The 20,693-nt window shown below is 38.5% G+C and overlaps 2 protein-coding genes across 5 annotated transcripts in view; one reads left to right on the top strand and one right to left on the bottom strand.

The window, feature by feature from the left end:
- Window positions 1-7,107, bottom strand: part of ITFG1 (integrin alpha FG-GAP repeat containing 1) — an 86,699-nt gene extending 79,592 nt beyond the window's left edge. Inside the window, exons 1-4 of the mRNA XM_074157939.1 lie at window positions 6,892-7,107; window positions 3,183-3,255; window positions 1,786-1,931; window positions 440-497 (exon numbers count right to left, since the gene is read on the bottom strand). Of these exons, the coding sequence (XP_074014040.1) occupies window positions 440-497; window positions 1,786-1,931; window positions 3,183-3,255; window positions 6,892-7,066 (452 nt within the window). The 5' untranslated portion in view covers window positions 7,067-7,107. The remainder of the gene's footprint in view (window positions 1-439; window positions 498-1,785; window positions 1,932-3,182; window positions 3,256-6,891) is intronic.
- Window positions 7,108-7,204: 97 nt separating this feature from the next.
- PHKB (phosphorylase kinase regulatory subunit beta) overlaps window positions 7,205-20,693 on the top strand; it is a 79,546-nt gene continuing 66,057 nt past the window's right edge. Inside the window, exons 1-4 of one of the 4 annotated variants that reach the window (XM_074158167.1) lie at window positions 7,248-7,402; window positions 9,969-10,063; window positions 16,043-16,132; window positions 18,602-18,740. In XM_074158167.1, coding sequence (XP_074014268.1) covers window positions 10,009-10,063; window positions 16,043-16,132; window positions 18,602-18,740 — 284 coding nt within the window. In that variant the 5' untranslated portion in view covers window positions 7,248-7,402; window positions 9,969-10,008. Of the gene's footprint in view, window positions 7,403-9,968; window positions 10,064-13,998; window positions 14,017-16,042; window positions 16,133-18,601; window positions 18,741-20,693 lie in introns of those variants that run through there. The other 3 variants (XM_074158166.1, XM_074158164.1, XM_074158165.1) reach the window with 3 other exon arrangements.

Genomic DNA, 20,693 nt, shown 5'->3' with positions numbered 1-20,693 from the left:
TTTCAGTATTTTACACTATGCCATACATTTAATCTTCCAGCTTTATTTCCCCTTCTTTTGTTCAGCATTTCACACAAAGGGAAGTGCACTGTGAAAGGGATATTTGCTCACTCTGATAAGCCAGTAAGGCTTTTGTTTTACAAAATTCACCCAAAAATGAATGGCTATTTTTCTCCATAAAACAGAGTACTGAAATAAAAAGTGTTTTAAAAAATGGTTTTAGATTTTTTAGTTACTATTGTCAGGATGATACAATATACAAGATTTGTAAAGATGACTTATGTTCCGTCATGTTCTATTAGACCAGTTGACATTACACAAACCACCCTGTTCTTAAAAAATAAAGAGCATGTGTTTCAAATTTTACTGTTGAAGTATATTTAAGTTGCTCTTAGTCACCATTATAAATGTTGTTTCTAAAAAAGTAGGTCATACTTACTCCATTACTAGAGGCTCATCATGAAAAGTCTTATTTAACATCGTTTTATGGTTAAGATCTGAAAACAGAAAACATTCATTTGATTCAGTTACAAATATGTTACGACATTTACATTTTTAACTTAGACATAATTCTTCTATTAATATACAACCATCAATTTTATGATTAAAAAAATAATCAGCCACCACTGAGGATAAACAACTAAATGGCTTCCTGAAATTATGCAGGAAAGGTGAGTTACAGTTAAAATGCTGAAGCTTCTTCTCTCTCCACTGAACTCATCAACAAATTATTCTAAATAGATCTTATTGAAACATATTTCTATGCGTGACTGCAATCATACAGACACACAAACTCAGAAATAGTTGGGATCAAGACAGTTTAAAGATTAGAGCTAAACTGCCTAAATGGGAAGTGAGGATTTTAAGTCCTAATCTGATTATCACCTCTCACTCTTCACTTTTACTTGTAATCCAAACTCCTTGCCACATCATCCCTATTTCCTTTATCTCTCCTTAATGTTTGTCTTCTTTTCAGTTTCCACATTTCATGGGACAGTACCTTCCTATTGACTTGTCACGCTTCCATTACCCACGTAGGCACCACATACCTCCCCTGTAGCCTCACTACATTCCAACCATAGCCTGAATTTTTAACTTCCGACTGCTTTTTTAATCCCCACAGGCTCATTTGTACCTCTCCCCAGAACTGTTTACTCAGAAACAAGACAGCATAAATTAATCCAAATCCTTCTTGTTCTTCCCAATACTACAGATACCTCCTCTTCTCTTAATACTTGATGCAGTGCACTTTCCCAGGTTGCGTGTTTCACCTCTGATCAAAGCCAGAAGCAGTGGTATCTAAGGTCATCACTTCCCTCACCTGTAACTATTTCATAACACAGTTTATACTAGTGATTACTCTTCAGCAGTTTTTCTGGACTTAAGAGTATTCTTTTTCTTTTCTGTCCTTCTCCAAACCCTAAACTCTTCCCCAAACCCTCTCCTAGCAAAGTCAACAGAAAAGAGAAAAGACTCCAAGATGTCAGAGTTCAGAGCTATGAGAAGTAGATCTTCAGCTAGTGGGTTACTATCAAACTGTAATATCATTCGGTTATGTCTGTTACAGAACAAAGCTAAAACTCTGGCTTTGTATCATTTTTCATTAATTACTGAATACAGTTTAACAGCAAGATAGCAGCTATTCGGCTCTGCACCCATGTACTAATCCCTATTTCAGTTGTAAAATCAATCACTACACCATAAAATGAGTTATAACTTTCTGACAATACTTTGAATTATTAACAAGTTTAACAATCTTATTAATAAGCAGTCTCAGCAACTCACCCAATGTTTGGTTGTGCCCCCAGAAAATAAACACTGAAAGTTCATCTCTGCCATGATTTTGTGCTCGGGTAGTCAGGAGGACATCCATTTGTGAATCACCATCATAATCTCCAGGAACCACACTGGTTATGGTAACACTGAGAGATCTAGAATTAAAAAACCAAATAAACCAAAAACCACCACATGCAAATAACTGTACAAATGTGCACAAAACTTGAAAGTATTTGTGTGTTCAAAGGCTTGTCTTTTAGTCCCAATTATTATTAGTTGGTCCAACACAATATTTTCCTTCAACAACCTGGCTTTTTTAAAGTCCTTATCTATTGCAAAAGTAACTTTAAATCAAGCATTCTGCAGTCTGTCTTCCTCCAAGAAAGGATGACATTTTCAACCCTAAACTTCAGCTAAGAGGCATTCTTCAGCCATATCCTATCTCGTTTGTTAATGCTATCTAGACTTCATTAAATCCCTTCATTTGCTGTAGAGCTGGTCCTCAAAAAAATGTGTTTCAGAGAGCAGGATCTTTTGGTTGCATTCCAAGAGCAAGACCATGAAGCAACAGGAGCAGTTTAAGCAGGAGTCAGACAGACAATTAAATTTTAAAGACAGAGTCCTCTCCTCCCGTCTTCTGCCACGTCTTTCCACTCCTCCCTACATTTGTTTGTTCTTTCCATCTTTTTTTATTTGTTTACCTACTCAGAGACTCTGCTTTACACGGACAAACATGGATCATTCTGTTAAGACTTAAAAGCAGATAATTTCCAACGCGCTAAACAAGCTCCTTCCAAGACAGGTGGGAATAAGGAAAAATACAAATATATAGAACAACAGAAGATAAAGCTGAGCTATAACAGTAATTTAACTTTTAATAGACATAATACTATTAGTAAGCATTCTTCATAAGCAATAATATATCCTGTAATACTACTATGGTTAAAACTATACATATGTATGTACATAAACACACACAGCTTGTTCTACATTTATTAAAAAAATGATGCTTTTTTTAAGCCACATTTAAACTTTAGAAAGGAACAGATCTCTGTACAGAAATGCCAGAATACCATTCTCTATATTTCTTTCTAAAGCGGATTATATTGGCTGGATTCCATTAGCAACTACAAGAATTTCCCTGAAAATATGTCTAGGGGTAGAGACAAATACTACCTCCCAAAAAGACTTAACCTATGATATGAAATGATCGTTTACTCTACCAGGAAATAAAGTCCTGAAAAAAAAATATGGAAACTGGTCAAAGAACTGGAGCTCTGAGGGCAAGCTGAACACCGCAGTCAAACAGCACAGACAACTCCAGTCACGCTCCCACCCACTGCAGAGATGCGCTTCCAAGAAAAATGGGCACTTGCACTGTTTCACCATCGCGTATCAATACTTACTGCATTGGTAACTTAACACGGGGCTTAAAGTAGGGTTCCTTTTGGTCAGCCAAGAAGATTATCAACTCATTTCCTGTGAAAGCAAATAAGACGATGAATAAGAGGAGGATTGTAAAATGGTTTATATACGAAAACAACATTTAAAAAGCTACGCCACAAATAGTCACTCCTCACAGCAGCAAAAACTTTTTAAAGACTTCCCATGCAGCTACCTCCTCCTCATTCAAGAGAAAGAAAAAGGAGCACTTCTTTGATACAACCTATAAATCTAATTGCATCTCAAGGGGATGCTAATATCAAGAATCTTCTTTGGGGCTCACTGTTAGACTTTCTCTCTCCTATTGTTATCACACCACTTAAAATAAAATTTCCTATAATGAGTTAGGAAACATTACATGTGGAAAAGTAGTAGGCATCAGTTCCACACAAATAATTAAGGCTTAAAATCTAACTCAAATGAATTCTTTTAATACCATCTCTGCCATAGCAGGATGTGATACTGCTTCCCAAGTCAGCTGACAAAAGCACTTCAAGTCAAACTCGCAGAAGTAACCTGGTTCCCTGCAGCATTTCTTCATTTCGAGGCAATGATACGAGCCACTATCATTTAATTATTTCAGGAAGATCTAAATAAATTCCCATATTTTGTGTTGCACAAATAATTGCAGTACAGGAAAGAAAAAAAAAATTTGACCTGAACAATGAAATGCATTTTGTCAGTAAACCACAATACACACGCTCTACTCCTGCAAGTAAAATAATAGTTCACAGCTAAAGTAAAAAATACAGGTTTTTTACTCATCCCTTATTATGCTTGTTTTCTGCATTCTCCAAAAAATTCACCTGTAGCATCCCGAACTGCAAGAACTCAATTACCTAATCAAAACTAATTCTACGGCTCCAAACCTGAGGCACCACTCAGTGGTGGCATCACTCTGTGGCAAAGTTCACAGCTGGGAAATAGCAGAACACAAGCTTCCTAGCTATGAATAAATAAAAGGTAACTGCCATAAATCTATCTGCCAAGGAGAATATGCCAACAAGTGAGTAAATGAAAACAAACCCTGTCAAAATGGATAGGGGCGAGCAGTGCAGTCCCGCCTGGCAAGCTAATAATGCCTGGGTTGCACTACACCTTCTCAGGTGACAGAAGAAGTTGGCACGTGGGATGGTGAAGAAGCCTGCTGGCTGCTTAAGCTTTTCCTAATAAAGCAGTGGGTGACTGCTAAAACTTGTAATTCTCCTTTCACACGATAGACTTCCACCTGCCTTTTTACAATCTCTGTGGTAAAGTAACGATGACGAAGAAGCAGCAAACGTGTTTGTACACATACCAGGTTCCAAGTCAATTATACCACTCAGAAATGAGATTTTTATGGTCACTAAAGGTAGATTTATGAAAATTTCAGCTCAGTGTTCCTCAGTAGTCAAAACAATCTTGACTACTGAAAATTATAAGACGAACAGAAAATAAAATCACTATGCCACTACATCAATCCACAGTGCACACGTCCTTGATGCTGTTTGCAGCTCTTGTCCTCTCATCTCAAAAAGAATACAGAAGAAAGGAAAAAAAAGTACATCGGAGGGGGAAAAAAGGGAACAGTTTCTATACAAACAAGTATTTTTGTTTGTATAGAAGTTTCTATACAATCTATTACACGGATCGGAAGTCTTCAGTCTGAACATCTGCGTGAGGATGCCGCAGAAGTTTTCAAAGCCCCGCGGTGAGATGCAGAAGGTGAGGAGGGAAGGATCACTCGCTGCCCCGTACTATTAGCACGGGCACCAAACACAACTAGAGGGTGGAAGGTCACACAGGCAAACAGCACGAGCTGCCCCGTTTTGCCATAAGCTTACAAAACAGGAAAATGTATGCACAATTCCATTTATTCGTATATTTTAGTGTCAGACTAAACTCGGGGTCCATTGGTAATGTTGATTTGTTCTTGCAACAAGATGCTTTTGGACCTAGTTTACCTCTCACCTCTCTTACAAAGCTCCAGGTACAAACCGGTTTTTCTTTCTGGTATCTGGACCCATGAAACATAAAGCAATTCAAAATCAGAACATTAACATAAATCCAGCAAAAAGCCCAAGACATCGATCCCAATTTCCTTATTAAAGGTCAGGATTACTAGGGAATGGGCTTCTTTACCAGATCACCGTTCCTCTAAGTCTAGTACGATCTCCAGTGCCTCAGCACTACTGAGAACTGGCTACTCTTTATGCTGCTACTTAGAACTCTACTATTCTGACTTGATTCTTACTCTTTGTTTAGAAAGTAATCTGTGATTTTTTCAAGCTACTTTTTGACAAAGACTTAAATTATGAAAAATAATGTTATCAATTATGTTATTTCGGGCTGATTTTTTCAGAGGGTGTCAAGTAGGAAAACTAGAGCAAGCGCTGCTGGGCAGAACCAGAGAAGAAACCCCAAGTCTCGTTTCCAAAACTTAAAACTATTCACATTTTTATACGCATTCCTCTGAAAGATAAGAAAGAAAAATTAAATCTCTTATCACTGAAGTTCATCTTATATGTAATCTTCCAGGGCATTTTTCCAGTAGATAAGCCAGTGGAGCATTCTGAAGAAGCCATGCATTTAAATACCTCAACTAGACAGGAAACTCACTCATGCTTTACCCAAGTTACTTATAGAAACATTTCTGAGATTGAAGGAATAAAAAAGGTGAATCTGAGAATAAATTTATTCTCTTTACATGTAGCTTCAAGCGAGTAAAATAATCCAAGATTTACATCTCCAAATAACAATGACCACCCCGTAACAAGCTCTTATTTGGGTCCCCTCGTATCTGAAGCCCAAAGAGAAACTCACGGCAGGTGACAGCCGTGCGGAACACCTTTATCAGGCCTTCCACTTGAACGTCACGTTCCAGGCAGGATAACGTGCGATTTATCCTCTCTACAACTATGAAGCGCTCGTTCCTGCTTCCCGAAATATTGCGAAAGGCAGGAGCGAAAAAACAATTTGCCACCGCTCACTCTGCGGGACAGCCTTTAGATTTAGATTTCACCACTTGAATGAAAAAACTCACAACCACAAACTCAAAAAACAAAAAAGTATTTCTCGCCCTGTCCGAAGCCACGTTTCAGCTCAAGTTGGGAGTATCTTCTTCCATACTGGAAACACTTCAGGAGCAACGGGGAACGTCAGCTTTGATCTCAACCACGACGATGCTGTTGGTGACGGTGGCCCCTCGGCAACCCCGCAGACCCCTACACGCTTCCCAGCGGCGGAGAGCAGCTCGATGGTCCTATGGGAAGGGGACCCCCTGGGGAAGGGACCCCCGGGGCCCCGGGGGTCCCTTCCCCAGGGGGTCCCCTTCCCATGGGACCATCCAGTCCCACTCCCTGCTCCTCGCAGCCCAATTCCCACCGGGAAACCCTCTTCCCTACCCGCCAACAACGGAGAAAGCACCTCTCGCAGCCGGTGCCCCAGCACACCCCGGCCGGGAAGGAGGAAGGGAACCGGGACAGGGAGGCCCGGCGGAGGCTCGTCTCCTACCGGGCCGCGGGTCGCTGCCGGCCCTCCCCGGTGCCCGCACGGTCCGACAGGTAACCGGGAATGACGCCTAGGCTACCCAGGAGGGGGAAACCCTCAGGCGCTGCTCGTGGAACCCCCCGGCCGGCTGCGCTCCCGTCCCCGCTAGGGCCGGCGGCCCCCTCCCGCCCCCGCCGCCCTCACCGCCGCGCAGCACGAACAGGTCCGTCTGCTTGTCCGAGTTGAAGTCGCCGAAAGCCGCCAGGGTGCCGTAGGCCTCCGCCCCAAAGAGCTGCGCGGTGACATTCTGCAGGGCCCGGCCGGGCGCCACCAGGGCCAGCAGCAGGCACAGGCAGAGCCCGCGGCGGCCGCCCGCCATCCTGCGCCGCCGCCACCGCCCCCGCCCGCATCACTTACGGCAGCGCCGGGGTGTGCCCCGCCACAACCACCCCCTCGCTTCCGGGACTGACCCGGCGGCTTTGCGACAACGGCGTGACGGCCTGCGCTGAGGCTCTTTACGGCTGCCGTGGGTAACCGGGCGGAGATCGCCGCCCGGCTGCGCTGAGGCGGGAGGCGCTGTCCCGGCCGTGAGCGGAGTGAGGGGAGCGGCGGGTCCTCATCGCCATGGCGGCGGCGGCAGCGGCCCCTGCGGGGGCCCATTTGGTTGACGTGAGCTGGAAGATGCTGGAGCTGCGGGCTCGCTCTAAACGTTCAGGTCTGACCTCTCGGCTTGCCCTGAGGGGTGCCCCGCGGCCCTCTCTCCCCTCAGCACTAACCGCCTCCTTCCCGCTCTCCCCTTCTTCCCTTCGCCCCACTCGAGCTCTCGTCCCGCGTCGCCCCTGTGGCTGTTCTCCTCTCCCTCTCTCCCTCCCTCCCCGCCCCGCAGCTTGGCGAGCCCCTCACCGCCGGCCTGGCCCGCTCGCCCCGGTGGGCCCCTGCTGTGCCCCCTGAGGGCGGCTCACGGCCTCTAGGCCCTCACGGCGGCTGTGCGGGGCAGGCGGGATCCCCGCTGCGGCAGGGCCCGACGGTGGAGCTCCAGCCCGGCTGTCCCGGGCGAGGCGGAGAGTTTGGGGTGATTTTACGGGTGTCGCTCGGCAGCGGGGTTGTAAAGGGAGCTGCGGCTGGTGGGGCTGCAGCGGCTTCACACCGCTGTCGGGCAGAGAGAGTAACGTCAAAATTGCAGGCTTTTAGGCGAAAGTACCGGCTTTTGCCAGATTCCCCTTGGTTAGAGATAAGGGTTTGTTTTTTGACTTTCTTGTTCTGAACTCGGACTGCGTGGCAGCTAGATTGTGGCCTAAACGAAAGGAGGGTGTTTACCGAGTTGGCTTGAATTTCAAAAGTTGAAAAAACCCGATTTTTATTTACTATTTTTTAAAAATAAAATACAGTCCTAGTAGGGCTTTAGTTATTAATGTTCAAATGGAAACGCTTTTCCAAATGATCCTTGGGGTGTTTATTTACATGTCATATGTGCTTGTCAAACTCAATCAGTATTTCCTTATTTGCATATTTGATTGGTTCTGTTGTGGTAATGACTGATCAGACAGTGTGAAAAGAAAACAGGGCTTTATGAGGGCTCTCATACAGAAAATTGATGGATTAAAGTCTGGTCTGATTCATGTGGCTTTAAAAATTCTACTTATGTATAGTATTAATTTGCAGAACACCATGATTAAGACTATCCAGTAAATGAATTGTTACTTTGTGGCCAATTATGATTACACAGTACTGTTATCTGAAAATTGAGTTATAAACGTAGCTGTAGAGCTCTATAAAATAAAGTCTGGAACCCTACGTGTTTGGAGTATGTGACTCCTGAGTCACAAGGCAGCGTGCCAACTTTGGGATTCCCATGCAAAACCAATCCCTGTGACTGCAGAAGGCATTTGGAAGATTTTAAATGCTTTTCTTAACTACTTCTGCCTCATCCTTTTTTGTTAAATGTATAAGTGCCTTCTGTAATGACAGATTATTACTGAAGTTCACTTCCTTCTCTTCCTGTTCATAGAGATTTCTGTCAGTTAGAAATTTATTTACTGAAGAAATAAAGATGATTTCAGTTGAAATGCTTTTCTCATAAAAGAGATGATTTAAAAATCAAATTTTATAGGTAATCTTTCAGGAAACATTCTTACCTAAAAATGAAAACCATGTCCTTTTTTCTCAAATTTACTCCTGCATCTTTAGAATTATGTTGAAATTTGTATAACTTCAGAGCTTTTGTACTTCCTTTCTGGCACAGTCAGAGAGAGACATGGTTGGTGTTGTCATTGAAAGTGGCTGAAACTCCCCCATGCTGCTGTGAATTGGCTGAGGACTATGCTCAAGAGTCCCAGTTTACAAACAGTACTGTTTGTTTTGGCTTTGGGGTTTTTTAGTATGATGCTTGGAGTAAGATGGGAGTGTAAACTCATGTGTGTGAATTGCACGAGTGATTCATTTTTTATAGCTGAGAGCAAAGTATCATTTAAGACCCTACCCAGTAGGAGGTAATCCATATCTTCATGTTTATGTATATTAAATTATGAATTACATTTTTGCCAGTAAAGCCAAATTTTATTGAGAATTTTTTCTTTCCCTTGAGCAATAAAATACTCTTTTATTCGTTGCTACTGTGATAATTAACAGTTAGGAGCAGATTATAAAGATATTCAGTAGTTGGTCGGTCTGCAGTCCCTGAAATTTTGATTACTTTAAAAGACATAAACTTCTTTAAAATTTGGAAAAATTGTTATGATAGTTACAGAGAATGTTTTCTTATTTTACGTTCCAAACTCGAAGAGGTTCTGCTTTGAAGTAACTGAGATATTCAGTAGCATAAGCAATATATATGACTGCAAGAAACATCCTAGTGTAAATTCCACATGGGATAAAAGCAGCACTATGCATAAGCAGAATTTTAGCTACCCGTGCTTACTAAATACTTTTTTTATATGTACCAGTTGAATCAGTACTTTTATTTAATCTTGAAATATATCAAATAGATTTTGTTCAGCACCTTTTGACGTTAGTAGCAAATTTCCTGTTGAATAACAAAACTACTGTCTAATGTCAAAAGATGGACTTTGTGTAGTCTGTGTCATTTTACTGGGTTTTGTGGAAGTAAAAGCAAAATAAACCCAATTTTTAGGGTAGAAGAAGAAAAGATAAAATGTGATGAAAGGTCACTATCCTTTGTGCTGTGCACACTGTCGTGTTAATAACTCCACTAACGTTGCTTTCACTTAATTTAATGCTGATTGCCTTTAACATTTACTAAACAGTTTTGCAAATTGCTGTAGCTTAGCCTGAGACGTTTGTGATTAGCTGCACCAATTTGAAATGGCCAATTTGGATGATGACAGAACCTCCTCTGCGCATGCTTTTTTAAAATTTGGTAAGTGTGCAGTTCTGTGTGTTGTTTTTGTTTGTGGTTATTTAACTCAACAAAAAATAATTGTGTTCTTTGTGTTTCATGTGGTGTTTTGTGCCAGCAATTTTTTAGCACTGTACAGTAGAACCTAAAAATTTGAGCTCTTTCAGTGAAAATTTTTGACAATTGGAATCTACTTGGATTGAAATCTAAGTTCAGATCTTCCTATTTTATTTGTATTTTGTGTTCTTGTAAGTATCTCTCAGCGTAACAGTATCTGAACTGTAATTTCTCTTTTAAGATGATGTTCATGTGAAAGGTGCACTAAGAATCATGTTTAAACTCCTCAAAAACCCCAGTGTGACTGGTTTAGAGAGAAAAAGTAAAATTTCCAATAAGCCATTGTTCCAAAGCTTGACTTGTGGAAATTAAGTGGAAGCAAAATAAAGTCCCCTTGGCACAGCTTCTCTTTAGAAGCTAGTCTATATGAAGTTGTCAAGACCATTACTGGCATTGTAATAAAAAAATTACCCTTTCCTAATTATTATATTGATAACTGAGGTTTCTGTTGTTATGATGCAAAATGAACATTTTTATTAGTTTTAAGAGCTACTGTTTTGAGTTGTCAGAAATGGCAGTGACTGCCTTGAATACCCTGCATGATTTCCTGCCTTGCTTGTAGCATTGACAAGGCTTGTGTGGTAGACCTTGGCATTTTGGTGTATTTTCATGATGAGAAACTCCTGTGTACTGGCGTGACAGTCTGTGTTTTATTTCTGGTGTTCAGTCACTTCTGTGTGTTGTTAGTTACTGTAAACCCTGACATCAGAAATTTCCATTAAGTATAATATACTGTAGAGAGAAGTCACTTCAGATGATTAAGAAATAGAGAAAGGACAAAATAAATTGGTACATATTTTTTCTTTTTCCTTGAAATTCTAATTGACTTACCTGCACGGTCTAACACATGATTTTTCTTGATAAATGATAGTTGAAAAGTTTTGTCATGTCAAAACTGTTTAAATGAAACCGTTACAAGATTTTACTCATTTTTACCTGTGTTGTTATCGTCACTGAACCTAGGTAACACGTTGTACCTTGTGTGTGCTCCTGATGTTTACTCAGAGAAAGAAATACCTTAATGCCTTTTTCTTGTCCTCCTGAGCCCCTCTCCTGGGGCTTCCTTACCATGTTTTCATTGAATTGGAGAACAGTTTGGTTGGAAGGGATGTTAAGAGGTCATCTACTCCAGCCTCTTGCTCAAAGCAGGGTCAGGTATGAGATTGCAGTTTCATCCTGTATGTAAGGATTAAAAATCCCCACCAGGAGCAGCACAGTTGGTACATGTTACATTCATGGAATTAAAGTTCAGATATTTACATATGTGAGAAGTCAATTTTCCTTCCAGTGGAAGTGATTCTGAAAATCATTTTGTGAGATCACCTTGCTCAACCACAGGGGTTTGGACTTAGAAGCAGGTGTAGTTCATGGCAGACAACTATTAAAATAAACTGCGTTGTATCCAAGAATGTTGGATTAATACGGTACTGTATTAAGTCTGGGGTCAGGAAAGATTGCAGGAGAAGTCTCGAGGGAAAGGAAATGTGATGTTGGGAGGATACAGTTTGCTCATGTGGTATCATTTCTTAAACTTTGCATGAAGAAATAAAATCCTTTTTGGTCCCAGTGACTTTTGTAATGTGAAGATGTTATTGCCACACTAGTATTGGGTAACGAAAGTTACTGTGATCTGAGATCCAGGACTTGTCCATGTCTTGAGTGTTGGATTACATCCAGAACTAGTGTCACATTAAAGGACTGTGGTCAGTTTTTATTCTCGTCAAATCTGGAAAGAAATCTGGTATTCCCAGCTTTTTTTTTTTTTTTGTTTTTGTTTGTTTGTTTAGTCTGTGCTGATTTAATTATGCGAGTAAACATTTTCTTTTGTTCTTCAGGCACCTGAAATGTTGGAAATAAAATTCTTGCTGAGTTGCTTCCATTTGTTTGTGATTAAACTTTGGGAGGGTGTGTGTTTGGTTTTTTTAAAATTCTGTACTTTGAAAAATTTGAATAATGAATCTTTGTTGAGATATGCAAATCTTCACCCATAGACTAGGTCCAGAATTCCATTGTGATGCCTATTTTTCTTTAATATCTGCAATTGCTGCCATCTTCAAGGACGTGTTTATATTCAAAGCTTCTGTACATACCAGTTCGGGAGCAGATTTTCAAAATGTTGACCATTTAAGTCTAAACATCTAGGCAGTTTATAGCTCTTCCCTGAAGAGCAATTAATGCTAATCTTGAGTATAACTGGAATAAAAATGAAGTGGATGGGGAAGTACTTTAACATCACGATGACAGAATATTCTCAGCCTCCAGAGGTTGTATATACATAAGTATTTACACTGTTAATAGCTTACCTCAGAGAACTTCCCCTAATTTCCTTCACTTTTGTATTTTGCTTAGAAGAGATAATTACATTGCAAATTTTTCTTGGAATTGTTGTACATCTTAGCGAAGTCAGAAGTATCTTGTCTCTTTATAACTGTAGTTCTACACTAGGAATTGATATCTCTCTTATCAGTTATTGGGCTGTTTTAGATTTCTTCCTGTTCTCTAATACTTTGAAAGGAAATTACTATCCTTCTTAGTAATTCTTCAACGTGAAGAATGGTGAAATCGTATTACTCTGGAACCTATAAGTGGTAGTAAATGAAAGGGGATTCATTTTCAATTCAAAATATGGATATAGCATATTTAGTCAGTGCAATATATGAAAACAAACAGGAATTTAACTTGGGAATAAGAATTTGAGTGTTCTCTTATACAGACATTAAATATGTTAATGCAGGAAGCAACACTTTGATTTCCTATCTGTTTGGTTTTTTAGTGATTTTGAAGTAGTTATTGACTTGCAGGAGTTCACTTCTGGTGTAAGGCAATAATGGGCACACTTCATTCTTTGTGGAAGAAAATCTGAACTACCATGTGCCCTGTTTAAATGTTGTATAGGGCTGTTACACTGGTATGCAGCTGAAGAAATACTAAATCAACAAAATACCTGTTTATATTCCTTCTTAGCATATGTACTTACTTACCTAAAATAAAACTCACACTCTATAGTTACAGTGAAATGAGATATTTATGGAAAATAATATTTGAAACTAATGTCCTCATTCTGTTCTGAATGCTAACGTACAAACTGGGAACTCGACTACTATTTGCATATGTCATTCTTTTATGTTTAAGTGTTGCAGAGTCTTGCTCCTGTCATTTTTTTCAGTTTTAAAACTGAAATTTTTTTAAATATGTAAGTGAAAATGGCTTTCTATGGCAGGTTTTGTCTTGCTGAAATGAACTATCAAAATAAATTCTGGAAAAGAGTACAGATGGGGTTTTTTTAGCTGTCCTAAAAATACCTTCCACTGCGTTATGGTCTCGCTACAAAACCACACGGAAGGAACCCATAGCTTCATGTTTGTCCTATCTGTTTCTTGCTTTTGATTAGATTGTGATACTAATGAAACATAATTTACCACAGGAATTGTCCAGTAGAATGCTGTAGACACCCAAATAAAACATAAACTATGTAGATGCTAGTAAGGAATTAACGAAGAGTATGTGGAAAACTTGGATTTTGAGTGTTCATTTAAACAAGTTCTCTTACTTGTAATAGCACTACTTCTAAGGAATACTTTGAAGGCATCAAACTTTACTTTTTGTCAATTTTCTTAACTTTGAATTAATTTCACGTTTTTTGTTTCATCATGTTTACTCTGGCTGCTTGAATTTATTTCTAATATAAAAGTTTCAAACGTCTAAAAATATAATTTGTAGGTAGTGGTGCTTTGACATTTTCATGCTGTTTATTCTGTTGAAATCTTTGAATGCTCTGAAATAGAAGAATATGCTTTTTTGTTCATGATAATTTTATTTTGTTTCTCTGTTGGCCACAGAGAGTCACAGATTGTCTGGTAAGTGTGTAAATTAGAACAATTTTATTTTAGAAACTTTTGACTTGTGTGTATAAGTGTGTGTGCCTGTGAACGCTCAACTATTTTTCATGGTGCAGTGCTGGCATTAACAGTTTCTGCAAGAAACGGCCATTCTGAACCTTTTTCACACGCAGTGTGCTATGTATGTTATACAGTTAACAAATCTAAGAGTAAGAATCTTTAATTTGCCTTTGAAAATCTAGTAAGTAAATATTTGTCATAAATTTGCTACTTTTTATGCAATAAGTGACTTACTGAAGATTTTTTCCTATGCAAATTATGTCCTACTTTCACTTAATCTTCTTATAAAAATACAATTACTGCAGGTCACTGTATTGTGTGCTTTTGCAAGATAACTGAATTAATAGTATCACAATAACAAAATTAAGAATCTTCTAATGGACAGAAATTCCTAGGCAAAAAGAAGTAGAAAAATAAAATTGCTTTGAAAAATTGATTTAAGTTGGGTTCAGAATGTTGATGTTTAAACAGAAGATACCAAAGGTGTGGTATATTACAAGTTTTTCTTTTCCATTACAGAACAACTTCATTTCTTTTAGCGTTGTCTTTTTAGGCAACTAAAATAAATTGGGGTCGCTGTGTTTCCCTTGTAGACCCTTTCCCCACATGTACATGGTGTTTGTAGCTTAATCTCTCCCAAGGAGGAAAGGAGAGGCTGTAGGGGAAGCTCAGAGGTGGTCTTCAACATCCCCAGAGAGTCCATGCACAACAGACCCACCGGGGTCTGCTCAAGAGGGGTGGATTTATTTTTTTTTTTAAACTACTACAACTGCAAAGCAAAAGGAATGCTAATTTTGGGGTAATCTTGAGGGGAAAGAAACATTTTTCCAATCTCCCCACCACAAGACTTGATTAGTAAAACCTCTGTCGCCACTCCACACGCTCGTTTCGTGTGGATGAGAGTCCTGCATATGGACAATCTGCTGTCTAGTGCCTGGGTATGCGCTGGGAGTGCCAAAGAGGTAACTTGCATAGGAACACTCTGCGTGCACCTGCCAGAACTGCTTGGCTGGCTGAGCTTCCCTGGCACTACATTTCTCTGAGCTTTTCAGAAGGACAGCATGCAGTCCCGAAAGGGGAAATGCGCATTCTTCCTGTTACCTAGTGGCTCTGTGGGAGATCTTGCCATCCAGAACACTGTATAAAGCCAAAGTGCTTTGTGGAAGGGAAGCAGTATGTTACTGTTAAATTAGAAATTGGAAATGGTTTACCCCAGTAATTTTTAAGAAATCTTACCATTCTGCTAGGTAGTTCATTTCAGCTGTCAGGATTTTTCAGGTGCAAATAGGGAAACAGTCAATATGTGGGACACTGAGAAGGGAAGATGTGCATTTGATAGCATTATATTTCTCTGGAGTATGGGTAATTTGAGGCTTTATCTGTTGCATAGGTTGTTTAAGCTTTGGTAGTAGGTGAGAACAAGCTAAGCCTTTTTTTGATTCAAGACAGGAAATCAGCTAAGCTTATTGTGGTGGTGGGTGAAAACGATGTTAGGAAAGGTAAAACATTAATAGTGTTGTACGTGTTCATCATTTTAGAAGGCAGGTAAGAAAGTAATAGTTAAATTTGGGCTACTTTTGTCCATCTTCCTTCTGTTTTTCTATGTATCTTTAGGAATACTGTCAGTAGCATACTTAACTTCTAAGAAAATATTCCTAGCAAATTCTTAAAATGTAATAAGTGGTCTTCAATAATTAAACTACACATTTATGTAGCATTCGCTGTAGCTGAAGGCATGTACAAGGCATTGGAGATCCAGATGGAGGTCTTGTTTGTGTGGACAGGTGCCGTAGAAAAAATGTGTATAGAAATATATTCTCTGAGATGATAGAAATTACAACTCTTTGTTTGAATTGAAATTTGATAAATTGTGCTTTTGTATAACAAACGTTAAAAAAATATCATATTGCAGTATTTTTTTGCAATAGTAGAATTATGAAACTAATTCTGATCTTGATTTTGTTTTCACTCTTCTTTTTTTTAGGTTCAATTTATGAGCCACTTAAAAGTATTAACCTTCCCAAACCAGAGGGGGAAAGTCTGTGGGATAAATTAGATCACTATTACAGAATTGGTAAGTTAATAATTGTTCCTACTGTGAAAGATTTTCATTGTAACTTACTAAAATATTTACAGTTATGGTTATGACAGCAATTGGCTTTGTCTTAAAATAATATCTACAGTCTTTATAAGGATTTTTATTTTCTGAGAGGTAAAGGATTCTGTCGTTACAATTTCTCATAGAATTCCTGTCATAAATAATGCATGCATTTTGATATTTCATATGTTGCTTGAAAAATCATGACCTGTAAACAGTGTTCAAAATTATCCCCTGCATTTGTCAAATGATAGAACAGATTCTAAGTTGTAGCTGATGGTCATGGATGGGGAGGCATAAAAGTAATCTGCTGACAGTTTTTGGTGCTTGAACTAACCCAGATATGAATTGGAATTGATATTTACATGTTAAACATCATTACTACATTATTGCTACTTGACAATAGTTTCCTAAATTTCTGCTGGGAGTTTGAAAGGTGCAAAAACGGTAGGGCTGAATTAGATTTCTTGCTGACGATTAAAATGTATATTGGAAATCCAGTCCAGCTGTAAGACTGAATTTAGAATTATTTTGGATAAAGTGGAGGGGAAAGGGAAAAAAGCCTTATGGGTTGACATAAAGACAGTTTAATAAAACAATAATGGAAAAGGGAAATAACAATAATAATAATAATAATAATGGTAAAAGAATATACAAGACACAAGTCACTCTCACTGGCCGGTGAATTGGTTGCCCAGCCTGACCTGGCAGAGATTGCAGATTCCTTTCCCCTGGCCATTCCCCATTTATATACTGAACATGACATCTGTGGTGCGGAATGTTCCGTTGTTCTGTCTATGCTGCTTCTCAGCTGCTTCTCAGCTTCTATGGGAAGCTGAAAAAAGTCCTTGACTAATATAAACATCACTTAGCAACAACTAAAACAATATGCATTGTTGACATTCCTTTTGTACCAAATCCACAACACAATGATCGTGAGGAAAAAAAATTAACTCTATCTCAGCTGAAACCAGGACAAGTGAGAAGTTAATTTTTGTTGTTAATGGTGCCATAATGTATTTTTATGCTGAAATGTTGTCTGGTAGGTAACTTATTTCAAGCCAGTTTTCCTGCTTTTCTTTTCATCATGAGATCATTTTAAGCCAAAAACTTACATGTTAAGGAAGCAATGGGTTTTATTGATTGTTTTGGGTCTTGGGGGGGGTTGTGTTACAATAAAGTCCTGCCTGTAGTTTAAAATCAGGGTTTTTTTTTAATGGCTGTGCAATTGACTGTTTAAAATTTAAGTTTCAGTCAGGCAAGGATATAGAATAGTGAACAATTTTTCCATCACTAAAAATGTGGGGTGAGATTCCCTTCATGCAAATCACTTTTCGAAGTGAAGTCTGTGAGTTGTGCCTGGTCTATCCATAGATGTGTTGCTCTTTGTAGGTGCATTGCTTTTATCTTTCCTACAGAGGAGATGACTGTTCAATTTACTTTTAATGCTTGACAGCAGCAAATCTGGTGGTGCTTGCTATTTATCTGTCAGGCACTTATGTTGCGAGCAGTCTGCTGCCTCAGTAAAAATTTACTATTGAATATATACTTCATTTTAGAATAATCTATATTGACTTTTTCAGGTAACGTTTTATCAAAGTTCTTGTTATAAGGTATTAAGGTACTGAAGAATATAATGTAAAAAGCCATATTTAATTTAAAATACTTGATTTCTAATACAAAGACAATAAAGAGGCTTCTTAAAATTTGATGCTTGATAACATTCTGGAAAAAACCCTGCTTTCTTGTCTTGTAATAGACAAGTTATTGTTAGAAGGGTCATGTTCAAGGACATTAAGCCTAGTTTCAGTCTTGTAGCAAACTGGTTATTATACAATTTTAGAAAAACAATACACAAAATGTGAAATATTACGGTACAAAAATAATGAGTAATATTTAGTATTTTTTCTAATTCAGTTTTGACAACTTAAAAATTCCTGTCCGGTTCTGTTTTTATGTCAAAGTACTGAGCTGAATAATTGTAGTTGTACTTTCTCCTTACTTACTTACTCCTTTTTTAAAAATATTGGTACAATCATCTGGCTCAAGTTAAAAAAATTATTTTTTATGAATGTAAAGTTCTGCAGAGTTGAACTATTTAAATTATTTGGGAGGGCAGTTGACATACTGTAGGCTTCCCCCTTTTGTTTTTTCATAAAAGGGAAATTACTGTGTTGCATAGTAGAGATTCTGTACGAAGTGACTTGTACTAGAACAGAGCCATATAAATAATTTTGAATACTGATTTTTTTGTAAAAAGGTGTAACTCGACTGAAAAACCAGCGTGACAAAATTTTTCTTGTGTCCTTACCTTTCTTTCTATTCTGTTTTGTGTTGTATAAGCTCCAACAGGTTCATCTCTTGATTTCTTCCTGAAAATCTATGTAGAAACTGGAAGAAATATAAATGTTATTAATACTATTTTTTCTTTTTTCCTTTTTCCAGTTAAGTCAACGTTGCTGCTTCATCAAAGCCCAACGACAGGTCTGTTTCCTACAAAGACGTATGGTGACAACCGAAAGGCAAAAGTACACGACAGTCTTTACTGTGCTGCATGTGCCTGGGCGTTAGCTCTTGCTTACAGGTGAGTAACTTCTACACTCATGGTTCTGCCATGTTACGTGCTTTCTGTTATGTAGTTCCCTGGGAATGTTTTAAAAGATGAAGCTTTGTCAAAAATAGTTTTGTAAACCCACAGAGACGGTACATGTTTCCAAATCTCGATAAAAATATTTATGTAGCTACTAGGTTAAAAAATGTCACTATACTTTTGGTTAGTAAACATGTTTTCGTATAATTTAATTCATATCAATATTCTGAAACAGAGGAGTTAATGCGTGCTATTAAAAATAAGGGTTATTGTCGCAAACTGTACTCAAGGAAACCTGCTCATTTTATATTTGGTACGAGAGTTCAGAGCAGAAACAGGCTTGTTGCAGGTAGTAACAATCCGGGTACTTGCAGGAGATTGAATCCTTGGATGCTGGGAAACATTTATTTGAGAAATAATAGTGACTCTCACCCTCCCTAGGTACAACGGCCGGGCAGTCTCCATTGTTAGCGCTTCTTATGTTCTGTTTCTTCCGCTTCCGCTGTTGACTCATTAGAGAAGTGGGTTAGGAATTTGTGTGATGTGGTATGACCTTAAAAACTATGGGAGAGAGATGTACCATAATAGTTTATTCATAATTTGCTCTCCTTTAGGTCAAATGACTGTGGAAATTACTTTCTAAGATTTAATGTTCCTTGTTTGCAACCTTGCTACCCTAGGAAAACAGACTGAGGTGATGCAGTGTTTTTAAGAAAGAAGATGATGTGCAGATACTGAATAATTTGCTCTTTTTAGTAATCAACTTGTTGTATTGAGGTAGTGATCACATTCTCGGACAAAATTCTGGTATATCTTACAGAAGAAGGGCCAGAAATAATACGAGGAGCTACTGTTGAAGTCAAGATGATCTTCTTAGTACATAAAAAGTTTTTTTTTTGTCTCTCTATATTGCTTTAGATTCTATACTTCTGACACCAATCTGAAGAAACAGTTAATAAAATTGTCTTCTAGGGAATGTTGTTACAAAATGATGTTTTTTGAAAGCAAAGATGTACAGAGATCTGTGTTTACTTCTGGAGATGCCATGCCTGAAATCTAATGGGTTTCAAAATTTTGAGAAACTAGCAAAAATTATAAGGAAATTAACATTCAGAACGTGTAATTATTATTACTTTCATTTCTTACATTGAAATCCTTGCATCATTTTTTAAAATTCCTCTTTCTGCTGGTGAAACAACAAAAAAAATCTGAAACAAAAAATAAAATTTAGGAGGAAGAATGAAAGGAGAAGGGATGATTGTTTTGCTTTTTCAGCATCTTGTAGAAGAGAGCATGGCTTGCTGCTGCCTGAGTTGGTCAGTCTTTAATTACCAATATGTAGAAACATAGAAGATGGTATATTTAATTTGTTGCAGGTCGAAGGAAGGGCAAATTGGCAAGATAAATAGTTTGTGTTATTTTCAGTTATGCTCAGAACAGGGCCCTGAATTTCAGGGGCTGCGCAGTGGATTTTCTTTGATGGGCAAAGGTTAATGACTGAAATTAAGTGAATGGCTAAAATCTGAAATGAGCCAAGACACAAGACTCATGTGGAAGGCTGCCTTATCTATCACATGCAGATTACTGTACTTGACTCATGCCAGTGCTGCTCTTCACTTTCATAAAAGCTAAATTTCTTGAGAGCGCATTAAGAAAACACGCTGCTTTTGTGAACAGAGAAAAAATGTTGTGACATGAAAACTTCAGAGCTTTTACACGTTTCTTATTGCTCTTTGGAGTAAATCCTACTGCTTAAAAGTATCTGAACCTATTAATTTTGCATTATCTGGTTTTATTCCTTGTGGGGTTGCTTTTTTCCCCCTTGTTTCAATTTTGTAAGTGAAAACAAGTACATTTCTCGTATCTAAGATTATTATTTAAATAGTATGAGTTCTGAATGTGTATAATTTTTGGAGTTATGACTATCTTGTTAATTTTCAGTGTAAC

Source organism: Numenius arquata, chromosome 13 (genome assembly GCF_964106895.1).
Source record: "Numenius arquata chromosome 13, bNumArq3.hap1.1, whole genome shotgun sequence".
NCBI classification, from domain to species: Eukaryota; Metazoa; Chordata; class Aves; order Charadriiformes; family Scolopacidae; genus Numenius; species Numenius arquata.
This window is presented reverse-complemented; position numbering and strand designations above follow the sequence as displayed.